At 39.8% G+C, this 14,172-nt stretch overlaps 1 protein-coding gene across 2 annotated transcripts; it reads left to right on the plus strand.

Moving 5' to 3' along the window:
- The first annotated feature begins 2,160 nt into the window (after positions 1–2,160).
- On the plus strand, positions 2,161–13,147 carry LOC126387622 (ras-related protein Rab-6A). Of its 2 annotated transcripts, none has more exons than XM_050040181.1 (8): positions 2,161–2,525; positions 6,055–6,113; positions 6,235–6,288; positions 6,975–7,080; positions 8,318–8,429; positions 8,832–8,925; positions 10,178–10,244; positions 11,572–13,147. In XM_050040181.1, the coding sequence occupies exons 1-8, from the start codon at positions 2,456–2,458 to the stop codon at positions 11,634–11,636; spliced, it is 627 nt and encodes a 208-aa protein (XP_049896138.1). In that variant the 5' UTR covers positions 2,161–2,455; the 3' UTR covers positions 11,637–13,147. The 2 variants fall into 2 exon arrangements, with proteins under 2 accessions (XP_049896138.1, XP_049896139.1); XM_050040182.1 differs by lacking the exon at positions 8,832–8,925 and adding an exon at positions 9,369–9,462.
- Positions 13,148–14,172: the final 1,025 nt, after the last annotated feature.

The following is a 14,172-nucleotide window of genomic DNA, read 5'->3' on the forward strand; positions in this document are numbered from 1 at the left end:
CAGCTGAAGCACTGGCATCAGCCGGTCGGCACTCTGAGAAGAGAGTTCAGAGCTGGATGACACATGAATGAGAGAGAGGCGCAGGTGTGTCTTCAGTGACCTAGAACAGCCAGCTCAAGCATGCATAAATACACATACTGTACTCACACACTCCAAATGCATTAACCATATAAAGTAACATCAATGATAACGAATTCATAATAATGAAATAGAGTCTTGTTGTAGGGAAAGCCAAAATGTGGGTTTACAGTGCAACTGTAAATTCTGACATGATTCTGCAGGAATCCATGATATTAAAATATTCAATTTCTTTCCAGTGTGAAGGATGCTCATGTAAACATATATGTATGTTTCATATATATCCTGTGGGGATAATCAATATTTAAGGGCATGTAATGTTTATAGGAGTTATGTAAGCGACATTATTTTCACAACAAGGGAACTTAATGAAACATGCAAATCAGATGTGATTATTAATAAATGTATAAGTATGATTATGATGAATTGTGGTTTATTACTCAAATGAATGCAGGTAGAAAAAAAAGTAGACCCCAGCGTTGTCAGTGCCTCAGCAAGATCCCTACTTTTCTTTTCATTAATGTATCACGGTGGATTATTTCAGTCTCGAGAGGGAAAGTGGTTCTAATGTAGTATTTAATAATTTTTAATAATTTTCTGTTGTAATAGAATGAGACATTCAAAACTCTTTTGGTTGGTAGGTGATTACTACTATTATGTCTAAATGGTTGATGTTACTGGAATTAGTGTTTCAGCCTTAATTTTATGAAATCTTTCAATAAAAACAAAGTCAAAGTAAACTGATTGAAATTTTGATACTGATGAATAAAAGGTTGATCATTTAATAACTATAAATGGCATCGCTATATATGTGGATGGATTACTGAATGGGCCTAGCGGCCAAGGTGTCCAGGGCCCCCTGGAAGTGTCAAATTAACACACACCAACCAGGTGTGTCAAAATGACCACAAGGAAATACAAAACAACAACAAAAACCTCAAATATACACAAACCTACAAAGAGATGCAAAATTACCACAAAAACAGTGTAGCTTGCTCTTTTGTAGGAGATGTAGTGGCGCCTTTTCATATCTGTGCCCAGGGGCCCATTGTCTTATAATCCGCCCATGGCTTTATATATAACTCATGAACACTTCACACCAGTATATTCATTTGTTTGTCTTTGGGTGAAGCAAGTGAATGAAGTCACCTTGAATGTTCCCACAGGGCCTCAGCCTTCTGGACAGCAGCTGCCAGGAGGTCATAAGCCATCAAATAAGAGCTGTAAACATTGCAGCAAGATAACAATGTTTTAAAAAAGTGTCTGACATAACACACCTAACAGGTTAGACTTCCACATTCACACCTACATACTGCTACCCATAACTGTGATTTCCTTTTGTTCACAAAGATAATCATGCCAGTTGGCTTGATGTTGAAAGGTTTGCCAGTAAAAACCTGGCATAGGACTGAAGCCTACATGAGCACTTTGCAGCGACACCCCTAAATAGTCTGTCCTGAAGAAAAAGAGGAGGTAGTCTTTCAACAGCAACAAGGTGTTGGCTCCATATTAACAAGGGAGGGTGTGTCAAATCTAAGATATTCCGATCTAATATTATAGTCTACAAGTGATACAAGTAGGCCTATTATACAGACATTATTTGTAGTAGAATATACAAGGTAGGATGCACTGATAGACAAACAGGCAGGCAGCTGTTATATTTATCTATCACTATAACACAGTGAAGCCCAACTGCTCTTTAGTGGTGTAATTAGCCTAATTCCAATATCAGTACTGGCAACTTATGACAACTTAGGAGTGAGATCATCTTTAGGGTTGCTTCATTGGTGAGATACTGGCTGTGCGGTGAGTCCGCCCTCTTGTGGACATACAAAGACACAGCACACTCCATTCACAGGCTGCTTGTTTTGCTTTAGCCTTTAGCAATCTACTGTGCACTATACACCCGAGTAATGAAATAAAAGTGACGTCTGATTCAATCCATGCCTATCCGTGTAAAAGTTAATGTGCGGTGCCCTGTGAAAAGGCTGCAACTTTTTATTATTATGTGTTTTATTCTCCACCGGTAGAGGGCAGCATAACGATATGTCTGACATGCCAAACAGTGTCAACTCTGAGCATGAAGAAGAGGAGTAGCCCAGGGTGTCTAGCTGTTGGTGGTCTGGACATGTCAGAGAACTGTCAGTAATGCTAACTTGGCAGCGGTAGTTAGTGAGTTATCAAAAAGTGTCTGGACGCTTAAAGGAGGGATTTTAGAGCACGGAACCTCACCTGGTGGCCTGTAGAGAGGGCTGGCAAACCGGTAAAACGTTAGGAACCCCGAACCTTTGATATCTGACAACCACTGGTTAGCTAGCATTAGCTGGCTAGCTGGGGAGCTCCCGAAAAGTAACGACAGGGCTTATTTCATACAGTCATGTCTGCGGCCGGAGACTTCGGAAACCCCTTAAGAAAGTTTAAATTGGTCTTTCTCGGGGAGCAGAGTGGTAAGTCTGATGTCAATGTTTAAAGTTGTTTGGATGTGGAATCTGAATTATGCTCTGTGGGAGGTGTTGCTAACGCTTGAGTTTGGTGGCTGTGGTAGGGCGATTAACGTTTACCAGTTAGCTTAGCTTGCATTAGCTGCGCAACGATAAACTTGAGACAGTGATCATTGCGACACCGTAACTTGTTGCTAAATGTTTGTCAACGCTGGCGTCATGGAAAAGTAATTCATTTTGTTCCTGATATGTTAGGTCATGTCTGTGGAGATGTCTTGTTCGCCTGTTAGCTAACTTCCGTGGCGAGCTGTGATAACATACTATTAACGGAGGCAGTGGCAGCTAGAAAGTTAGAAGTGTCAATTAACGTTAGCTTAAGTGGTGAAATAGAGTGGTTAACATAGTGAGCAGACTTGAAGTTACGTTTTTTATAATAATACTGGTTTATTTTCTACAGTAAATAGACGTTACAGTTACATGCCAAGTTGACTAACGTTACAGGTGACATCAATCTCAGTCAAAGTCCATAGACAGTATCACTATGATTACACAGTCAGATCAGTGCGTCTTCCCTGGAGGCATTTCTGTGGAGAAAGGATACATCCATTACCAAACCGGCCCAGTAGCATTCCTACACTCCCCCTACTAATGTCCCCCCTTTCCCAGCCAAACTGAACACAAGGTATGATTGTACTGAAATAGGGGGCAGGGGAGTTATTCAGTGTAGATCCATACGTAACAATTGTGTATCTGTTTTCAAAGGTAAAGGTGTGGGGTGTTCATTATACAGTCAAACACAGAACTTCCACGACTTTCTTCTGTTTTCACAGCTGTGTGTTTAGCATGCCAACACAAAGCACACACACTGTAAGCTGAAAGTAAATTTGGGGCTTAATGCAGAATTGGGATGCACTGATTCAACCTCTTCTCTCCTGATTCTGATATCTCAACTTGGGGTGTGGTCATCAGATACCAAGTACCAGTACTCATATGATACTAGTACCATCTATATCTTAAATTTAAAATCGATGTACCTAACAGCATTAAACTTATTTAGATACTTTTTGTGCATGTTAACATGAGGCTGGGCATTGTTATGGTGCAGTTAGTGACCAGCTGAGTGGACGTAATTGTGGAAGCACTACGTTATGACATTAACAAAGAAACTGCATTTAATGTGTATCCATCACTTCTGATCTAACAATACCCAATCTGCCCAATAAGCTCAGTATTAGCACTGATACTGATCCAGCTGATCTGATTGGTGCAGTCCTAGAATAGAAACAGGAAATGGTAGTGTAGAAAAGTTGACAATTTCTCCACTGCCAGTGATTATTTTTCTAAAGGTATTGCATCCTGTAATCTAACTCTCCACTCCCATTGAGATAAGACAGACTTTGTGCTTGTCTGACAGTGTATGATCAGCTTTGGTTCCTTGTAACCGCAGTGTTGGCTTTGGCCATGTCATCATCACTCGATGCACAGTGTAACTGATAATGTAACCCGAGCTCAGCAAAACAGTCCGAGGCTGAGCAGCCCTGTGTGGGTGCCCAGAGCAACCATATGAGTGTCTCTCTCTGTGTTATTGTGCTAAAAAATAATGTTTTACTGGTAAATATCAGCAAAGTTGAAAGAAATGTTGTCAACAATGGTACCATTTTTCACAGCAAGGCAAAACATTTGAAAAGGGCAATAAATGGGAGCCTGGTTCCCACCCCCACTTGTCTCTCGACATTCCTCAACCCTCCAACTTCTACAAATGACTGTGCACCACACCCTTTAATGGACAAGAACCTTCAGAGGGCAGCTGGAGTTGCATGGCAAGCTGCTCTCAGTTTTAGTCCATTATAAGGATTCTTCATCTGTGGCTTATGGACTGTACACAATTTTGAATTTGGCACTTACATTGCTTGTTATTTTTAACTATCTTTGCAGTATGTAATAATCTTTACTTTGATGTCGTGTGCTAACACTTGATATCATCAGCAAAGTTGTACATGATATTGTCAGTGTAGAAAACATGCACCTTTTCAGAAACGTATTTGTAACAACAGTGTCATGCTAGCTGTTTTGGATTTGAATAAATTTACACACATTTTATTATGAGACACGTTTTCACTCCTCAGAATTATTCCTTTATTATTGGTCAGGTGTTGTATTTAGGTCATCATATTGTTTATTTTTAGTTGATTAACTGATTAATCAGTCAGTTTTAATTAAATATATTTTTTTATCATTTGTATGATTTTTTTTAAGTTCTTTATCAAGCAAAAATGCCAAACTACAACTAGCTCCAGCCTTTCAAATGTGAGAATGCAGCTTTTCTAATAATAATAATAATACTATTAATAATAATAATAATGATAATAATAATGCATTTTTTATAGACACCTTTCAAGACTTCGTTAAAAAAAGAAGCAGCAATGTATCCATAGATCATAAAGACAAACAAATCAGTAATATACAGTAATAACTTAATAAAATAACTATACAGAGATCGTAGTTACAAAAGCGAGGTATAAAAACATCATCAGAAATTCATCATCAGTGCAAATCTTGATGTGTGTGTCACCACTAAATCAGACTGAATATGCTAGCTTGAAAAGGTGTGTTTTCAGGCAGGATTTCAAATTGGAAAGGAGATCAATACTGTGAATTTCTTGGGAGAGAGTTCCCAAGATGTGGGGCAGTACGGTTAAAGGCTCTAGATCCCATGGCAGTGAGGCAGGTGAGGAATAAAATCTTGAAATCAATACAGTATTTAAGTGTAAGCCAGTGAAGTTGCTAAGAACAGGAGGAAGTTCTAGTAATGATACGGGCAGCTTAGTTCGGGACCATTTGGAGTTTAAAAAGACACTTGAGAGGGAGACCAAAGAGGACAGAACTGCAATATAAAATACAGGATGTAACCAATGAAGGAATGAGAAAAGCAGTATTGTTTGGTGTAAGCGACAGGCAAAGATGATTAATATTATGTAGATGAAAGTATGCAGACTGCGTGACATTATTGATGTGTGCCTCAAAGGACAATATACTGTTCAGGATGACACCCAGACTCTTAATCTGAGGGGAAGGAAGGACTTTGGAGTTGTCAATACTCTGAGAAGCTATATGGTTTAGTCAGTAGATGTACCTACAAGGAGTACCTCAGTTTTATCACTCTTAAGGAACTCTGTTTGAGGAAGCTGTCGGAGAGTTTGTGTTTCATATTGTTATAAACTCAATATTTTTGTGTTTTGAAATGAATGCCAGGTAAATAATACAATTTCAAGATGTCACCTTGGGCTCTGACAAATTATTGTAGGCACTTTTCTTTATTTTTTAACATTTTATACATTGACCAATCAATCAGGAAAAAGAAATGAAAGAGAACTGATAAATTAATCAGTTAGTTAATTACTTGGTTATTCGCAGCCCTTCTTGTGATAGCCATGCATTATTTTGGTCATTTTTAATAAGAACTGATTAACCTACAAAACTGAAGTGAAAGTGTGATTTTGCACTTACAGTACTTTGTTTCTGCTTATTTTTTTAGTGGGAAAGACTTCGCTGATCACCAGGTTCATGTATGACAGCTTCGACAACACTTACCAAGTGAGACAGACACCACCACCTGATTTTAACCGTCACTGATAATGTTCATTATATTCTAAAATCAGATGTTCATGGATTGAAAAAGGTCATGCATATTTAACCATTTGTCACCTATTTTCAGGCCACAATAGGAATAGATTTCCTATCAAAAACCATGTACCTTGAAGACCGAACAGTAAGTTTTATTTTTTTGACTACAGTCCTTGATTGTTAGCTCTTCTTGTCTTTGCCTAGTTTGGGGACATTCTCTTTGTGAATGCCACGCTTTGGTGCAGATAGTGTCATGGGGCACTCAGATGTTGATTGCTTGAATAATTTCGTGTTGTTCTTTTTTCTTTAATTATTTAGTTATGTTCTTTCTAACTATCACACGCAGCATTTATACTGCCATCCAAGTGTGAGCTGGATGCTGTACCCACTGGACCGTCTTCCCTTTCTTTTTGTTTCTTCCCTCAACAAAAGTTTCCTTCCTCTCCTTCCTGCCCCTCCATCTCTTCTTTTCATTCCTATTTTGAAATTAAACACCTTACTTGATCAAGAGAGGAGGGTTGATGACAAGTGAAGGGTGATTATTTATTTATTCCCCCCCCCCCCCAAAAGGCCCAGACAGCTTGCTCTCTCTGGTGGTCATTCACTACCTGCATGCACTACGCTCTCTCTCTCTCTCTGAACTCTCTCTGTCTCTTCCCATTCGTCCGACCTTATTTAGTTTTATTTTATCAATTTGCTTTTTGTCACCATAACTTACCTCATTTTCTGACCGCATTTTTTTTCTTGTTTTATTTTCATCCCTTTTGGTTTATTTTTTCTTTTCTCTTCTTTTGTTTCTCCTCCCATCCCCTTCCCCTTCCTGCCCCACAGATCAGGTTGCAGTTGTGGGACACGGCAGGGCAAGAGCGGTTTCGTAGCCTCATCCCAAGTTACATCAGAGACTCTGCTGCTGCTGTTGTAGTGTACGACATTACAAGTAGGTGGATAATAAACATGGCACATTCACCTCATCGTCTGTTATGTTTAGTTTGTTCTTTAATGTTTTGAAACAATCTGTTCAAATCCACTTGAATGTTGACTACAGGTGGTAGGGATGTCTCAGTCCAATCTGAAAGATTGGCTTCAGGGCAGATCAAGGCATATTTCCACTGATAGGGATCGGCTCAGCTATATTGAGCTAGTTATAGCCTGATCTGATACTTTGTTACATCAGCTGTCCCACAGGGTTTTCAATGCACATCTACGCAGAGAGTGCAGCCATCATCAAGTCTGCAACTCCTTGCTGTCTGTCTCTCCTCCACTCCTCTGAGCTCAGTGTCTGCCTAAGAACGAGGGCTGAGCCCCACCTGCAGTGACACAGCTCACACAGCAAGCAACAGCTCACACAGCAAGCAACAGAATAAGACTACTGATTTATTTAATTTACCCAATTTTATTTGCACTCATTTCATTTCAGCTCAGAGAGTTCCTGGTGGTTTGTTTTTTTGTCATAAGCTACATGGTGCATGCATCACTGCAGACACTCAGGACTCCACTGCAAGTGCAACAAAAGCTCTGCAAGCAAATTGCTGATAAGAGTAATTGATTTAAGTTATCCGGGCATCCACGGAATGTACAGAAAAATAAAATAAACACCTAACAGGAAACAGTTTGTTCAGGTAACTCAGGAAAAAGGCTGCATCAATGCAACAAATACTGGAGTAATTCTCTTAAAGGGACAGAATAGGGATAGAAAGAATTTTTATTTCACAGCCTACTTTATCATTTGAAGAAAAAGGAACAACTTGGATGCAGGGATTTTTTATTAATGCATTTCAGAGCTAAATATCATTTGGACTGATTTTAAACCTTAAAGTACTTTCAGTGTGTACTGTGCAGCTGTATTATCAGGAAAATAGAAGTGTCGGATTGGTACTCGTACTCATACTTAATAATAAATGACTGATTGGGATCGGGGGCAAAAAAACTTGATGGGGACATCCCTAAATGGTAGTAAATGTTTGTTTTGTCATTATAAAATGCAAGGACACCTTTCTTTTAATTTCAGAACCCCTATAATTCCAAATATATACATCTGACTTGGACAAGATGTGTATGACTTGTACCTCTCCTTCCTTCCTGTCACAAACTTGCCTGGTTTTCACAGCTGAGGCTTTTCATCTCCTGAATACTGATGCTCTGCTTCCTGTTTCCCCCTTGTCTCTCTCTTTCAGATGTCAACTCCTTCCAGCAAACCACAAAATGGATTGATGATGTGAGAACGGAGAGAGGAAGTGATGTCATTATCATGTTGGTGGGAAACAAGACAGACCTTGCAGACAAAAGGTAATCTGTTCTTCCTTCCTCCTGCCTCTGTGTAAGTGGGGCTTCACCAGTAAGAGCATACTAATGAAGTCATTGATTGTAGCTGCTGGCCTGTCGATTCTGAGCTGCTTAGGCCTTTATGAGGCAGAGCGAGTTATTTTTGCCCTTTGTGGATGTCAAAGCTCTTATTAACTTCTTATATACTATATGCCCTCTGTTTCCTTGTTTCACCCCACATTGTTTAAAGATATTGATTATTAGATCGTTAACTGATCGATCTCATGAAAGTATTGATGGTTATCAGCTATTGTGTTTGATAATATTTGATTTGAAATTGTCTGATCCACTTTATTCACCTGTTTAATTAAGTAAGTTGTGTAATGTCTTTTGCTGTGCATCTCCTAATTCCCTTATCCACCGCAGGCAAGTATCTATTGAAGAGGGTGAGCGGAAAGCCAAAGAACTAAATGTAATGTTTATTGAGACTAGTGCGAAAGCGGGCTACAATGTAAAGCAGGTAAGAGTGTGTGTGAGTCGTGCTCTGTAGTCTTGCTGCGGATGCTGCTGCCAGGGCTCTACCTGCAAAGGTCGTCTGCCAAAATCAGTGGTTAGAAATGTGGGGAGCTGGATCCTTAAGAGTCACCCTAGATTTATTTAGACCTTATAAAAGAGGCATTTTGTAAATGAATTAGCAACAAACCAGTAATCGTTCATTTTCTGTCCAAATTGAAAGCCTGTGTGGGAGTTCAGCTAACAAACTGAACAGCCAGAATTTCTACTGGACGACCTTTGGTATCGAGCACAGGTGGCAGTAGCAGCAGGAAGGGGCACGACTTGTTTATCCACTTCAACATAATCACAGTCTGTATTCTCTTTCCCTTGTCTTTTTGTCAATGTCTGTGGCAACATGTGCGTGTCCCTGTGGGTGTTTGTGTGTTTGTGCGCGGTGGCTCATCACAGACAGATAACCACAGAGGAGGGAGAACAGAGAGCGAAAGAGATGAATGTTCTGTTTATTGAAACAAGTGCAAAGACAGGCTACAATGTCAAACAGGTAGAGCGTGTGCACCTTGTGTGTGTGTGTGTGTGTGTGTTCGTTCATAGCGCTCATGCTCTCTTCTGATTGGCTTTTGTTTCACACACGCATGCGTGCATAAAGGTGTGCTTTAAACATCGGCTTCTTCTGTTTGAAAGTGAGGTGTGTGGATTTGTTTTACAAGCTCTGTCCCGCCTGTTAGGAGTAATGATTTGTATTGGCCAGCCTTTGATCACACAGCTCTTGAGGTGGGTCGGGGTTTGCAAACCAATACTCCCCACTAAACTGATTAGCACCATAGCAGTATTTTGTTGCATGTGTATAAAGTCTAGCTCTACAGTATGTGATGCTTTTTATTGCGAGGTTGGGCATTTTGAGCATCATCATACATTCAACACTGTCACTTTAATTTTCATTTGAATCCATCAATCACTTTAAATCCTCCAAGCTCCATCAATGGAAGCTCTCTGTAAGGCACAAGTTACATCCTCTCTCTCTCTGCAGTGCAGAAGTATTACCTTGCAGTAGCTCAAACACATGCTGCTAAATTCAAATCAAATTTGGAAAAGCTCTGGTGGCCTTCTTCCTCTGTGTGAGCTTCAAGCAAACCTTATGCTCAATCATTTAATGGGAAGATACACAGCACGCTATCTTGATTTCATCTTGTGCTTTTGTGATGCTCCGAGCATATGTCCGTGTCTGACAAAATACATCTGGTTCTCTCTCCCTCTAGCTTTTCCGTCGTGTGGCAGCCGCCCTTCCTGGCATGGACACCACACAGGACAAGAGTAGAGAGGACAGTATCCTTTGTGTGTATATCAACGTCTGTGTCCGACATGGCAGGAAAGAGTCAGGAGGTCTCTCTCTATCTCGCTTCCGCTGTGTTGTATGGGTAGTCCCTGCCAGAGGGAAAATGTAGTGCAGCAGTGTGACAGCAAGCTGTTGTTCGTTAACCCATGTGTCCCTTTACATTTATTTTACCAGTGAGGGCGCATATTGTGCTCCAACTCACTGACTATTTAACTGTGGGTATAATGTTACAGAAATACTTACCACCTCCAGGCTGCATTTGGCATGGATTCACTGCAGTTTGATTCAGATTGCAGATAAGAGTCAAGGCCTTCGCACACCAAGGCCTTATTTTTCATCCAAAATTGTTGTGTCAATCACGTTTACACACTGTCATTTTCAGAAAAGGTTCAATTTTCTGCGTTCGTATCTGTCCAAAGGAGTTGTTTGACCCAGCAGCAGTGAGGAAAATGTGGCCTAATCTGGGGGACATACGCGTAACAAAAGAAAGGAACAGGGCAGAAGTGGACAGGAGGCCAGCAAGAAATAGACGTTGAAATATATGGAAGCAATGGCCTTGAATGTTTCAACAACAAAGAGAAGGAGATGTCAGCTCATCCAAAAATGCACAAAAGCAATGATGATGCTGACAGCCGAGCGCAATTTAATAGCTGCGGTGCCAAATGCAAGATGTGGGAAGAGAGTGGGGACGGTCAGGGAGGCACCTCCAGTGGAGGGAAGCAAGAAAGGAAATGTGTCTCTCTGTTTTGTCGGCTACTGCGAATTTTCACAGCGAATACAGCAACAATAGGCATGGGACTTGGTGTGCAAACGCATACAGAGAATTTGGACTTGGTGATCAAAGACCTTTAATCTCCCTTATGATTTTAGTTTTGCTGAGTATGGCCTAAAAACAAATGGTGTTCATCCCCACTGAAATTCAAGGTTTTCTGTGGTACTTTAACAGTTAAAGGTTTGCAATATTTTTAGCTTTTACAAAAACCTCAGTGTAGGGTTAAATGTCACATAAAAGCAACATAAAACATGATCTTTCTCAAAAGAATTCAATTTGTTATGAAATGCAGTGTGTGGGATTTGTCCTACAAATGTGAGTTTACACCATGGCTGTTTGGTTGTTTTTGGAAATTGGATTTTTATTATTTTGTTATGTATATATATATATAAACTATTTGTACATGTGTACAAAACTTTAATATGTAATCTCCAGTAACTTAATCCTGAAAGTGTTGGGGAGTTTATTTTTAACAACCTCTCATGTACATATTAGAGTGGCATGTTTCCTGTTTTGTGATGTTCCTTAACTCCTGAACCCCTCAGTGATTGACATTAAGCTGGAGAAGCCACCAGAGCTACCTGCCAGCGAAGGAGGCTGCTCTTGCTAATGCCAGCTTATGGCTAAATATTTCTCTTACTGGCTTTTTCTCAAACCCAGTGTTTTTTGTGTTTTTTTTCTGTATCTGCACCCTTCACTGCACCCGCCGCTGTTTCCCAACCTGAAAGAGAACACTACAGTCGTTATCCTTGCCATTGCGGAAAGCTGCTCTCATCAGGACGCTCTGAAAGTCATAAATCACTTAAATTGAATATTTGCACTGTAACACACATATGCTGAAACACCGCTGTTTTCTGTCATTTCAAACCGACAAAACATGGTGGCAGAAGAGAAATGAGTGTCATTGCTGTAGTTTGTCTCTCAAGATGACTTTTTGAATCAAACTGAAAGAAAGAAAAGGTGTGTTTAAGACATGAAGTCAAAGTATGTGTGTAAGAGTGAGAATATTCTCTAAAAGTTAAATATTGCTTTAAGCTTAATAAGCACAACGTGGGTGTTGTATGCATTTGTCAGTTAACATAATTTGTGATGTTGCAATTGATTGATCAGCGAGGATTCATTCTTTATCAACAAACTGCTCTTTATTTTTTTAACTTTCAGTCTAATTTGTGGAAATGGTTGCAAAGTTGTGTTGAAGCACACCAACTAGGACATCACAGATTTGACACGTACACTGTACACCCAAGAGTGGTAGCCATGAGCTAAGTGGTGCCTGTACCAGCAGTCCCAACATGTACCAGCATGATATGGCAAGTCAATACATGGTCACACATCACCGCATGGTCTCACACCAGCACAAACACATGACACATACTACAAGAGCAACACTATCGCCGCACCATCCACATTACCGTCCTCCCCACACTTGTCCCTTGAGATGGGTTATTTTTACCTTGGCTTCCATTTTCTATTTCCTTTTTATTTGAATAGATCTTTAATTATTTTTTTTTTCTAAAGACTACAACTATCATAGATTTAAACTATTTCTTTGAACATAGTGTTTGAGGAGTATTTTCTCATATATTAAGAGTCATAATCATAAAACCGACTGTAAACATTAGACATGGAGATATACAGTATGCCTTTTGGAGTTTAATTGTAGAGGGCTTCCTTTGCTTTGGGATTATCTAGTTAAGTTTGGTATGATGTTTTATGAACACATTAAAGACTTTGTTTCTCTTGCTTGTTTTTATTTTTTTTGGCATTGATCTTTTGTTAGTGATTATTCTACATGTGTATTTAATCTACAATGACTTGTAATATTTATTTCTTTTGGATTCATGTCTCTTTTTTTATGGCTGTTAATATCTTCACTTTTGCAATGAGTCCTGAATCGCTAATAAAAATATGCATCCATCTGGACCACCTTTAACTGAATCAGCAGAGAGCCTCTGCTGCTCCCTCTACCACCTCTAAATGGCAATTCGATCATATTGATAATACAGTGCAATTTTCTGTGTGAACTTATGGAGAGTCCGATTTGTATAGCATAGTACTCCTTAACGTTTCTGTCTGGAATGGTTTTAAATGAAAGAATAAAAATACAATTGTCACCTCTGATGGAATGCTTCAGTGTTTTATTAACAGCTGTACGATTTGGTGTCAGTGAATTACATGGTATCTTTTGATATGTGAATTTCAAATCAAAGAGAAAATACTAGTATTGCAGAGATGTTAGCTGTAGGCCTTCAGCCTGGCTTTCAGCAGTGGCAACAAAGTGTGAACCACAGAAACAGAACAGCACTAGCAGCGACTATTATTAAGAGCAAGGCCTCAAATGTGTTGCTGCATGAAGCAGAAAGTTGCTCAGTCATGTGGACTAAATGACTGACAGTAATCAGCTCAGTCGTGCAGGAGCGATACGCTGGACCTGGACTAATAGGCTTATTTCACAGCAGACGTTTTGACTTGTCATTGCAGGAATAACACAGGTGGAGTTAATGGCTTTAATGATGGCTCCAAAATCTGCCATTCCACTGAGCCAGCATTCACAAGAACACTGCCTAGAGCTGCCACACCTAAACAGACTCCAGACATTATTCATGCCTTAATATGTGGTGTGGCACATGTAATCATGAGATTTTGATATATTAAGGGAGTTAATGGGGCAATCAGCCACCTGTATGCACCTGCAAGGCAAGATTGCAAAGCAGGCAACTGTCCCAGCGTCCCTGAAGCCCAGGTTCAAAATATGTCAAGTAATTTCACATAGTTTGATTAATTGCAAACTTGAGGTACAATATAAACTGAACTGATGTAGCATCATTGCCTAATCTTTGATGAAGGATGACAGTTGCAGAGGCTGTACTTAATTTTGTTTGGGTTCAGCTCAGCCAGTGCATGTTACTAAATAAAAGGGAATTGTACTTACTTAATAAATCACCTTAAAACTGCAGTGACAGGGTGCATAAAGCACAGGAAGGGAGGAGCTGGATGTGTTTGAGTCCCAACAGGTTAGTCCAGCCATGACCATTGGAAACCATTGAAAAAGAAAAGGTTCACTTTGTATACTGTGGGGCAGCAATCAATCAAACTTTGTTTGTATAGCACCTTTCACACAGGTTAGTGTAGTTCAAAGTTTATAG

Source organism: Epinephelus moara, chromosome 3, assembly GCF_006386435.1.
Source record: "Epinephelus moara isolate mb chromosome 3, YSFRI_EMoa_1.0, whole genome shotgun sequence".
Taxonomy (NCBI): Eukaryota; Metazoa; Chordata; class Actinopteri; order Perciformes; family Serranidae; genus Epinephelus; species Epinephelus moara.

What these genes read in the sequence shown, in the direction of transcription:
- LOC126387622 (XM_050040181.1), top strand. Translation starts at nt 2,456, where the DNA reads ATGTCTGCGGCCGGAGACTTCGGAAACCCCTTAAGAAAGTTTAAATTG. An exon ending in GCTTCGACAACACTTACCAA is followed by an intron (nt 6,114 to 6,234) that starts GTGAGACAGACA and finishes ACCTATTTTCAG; the next exon opens with GCCACAATAGGAATAGATTT. An exon ending in TGTAGTGTACGACATTACAA is followed by an intron (nt 7,081 to 8,317) that starts GTAGGTGGATAA and finishes TCTCTCTTTCAG; the next exon opens with ATGTCAACTCCTTCCAGCAA.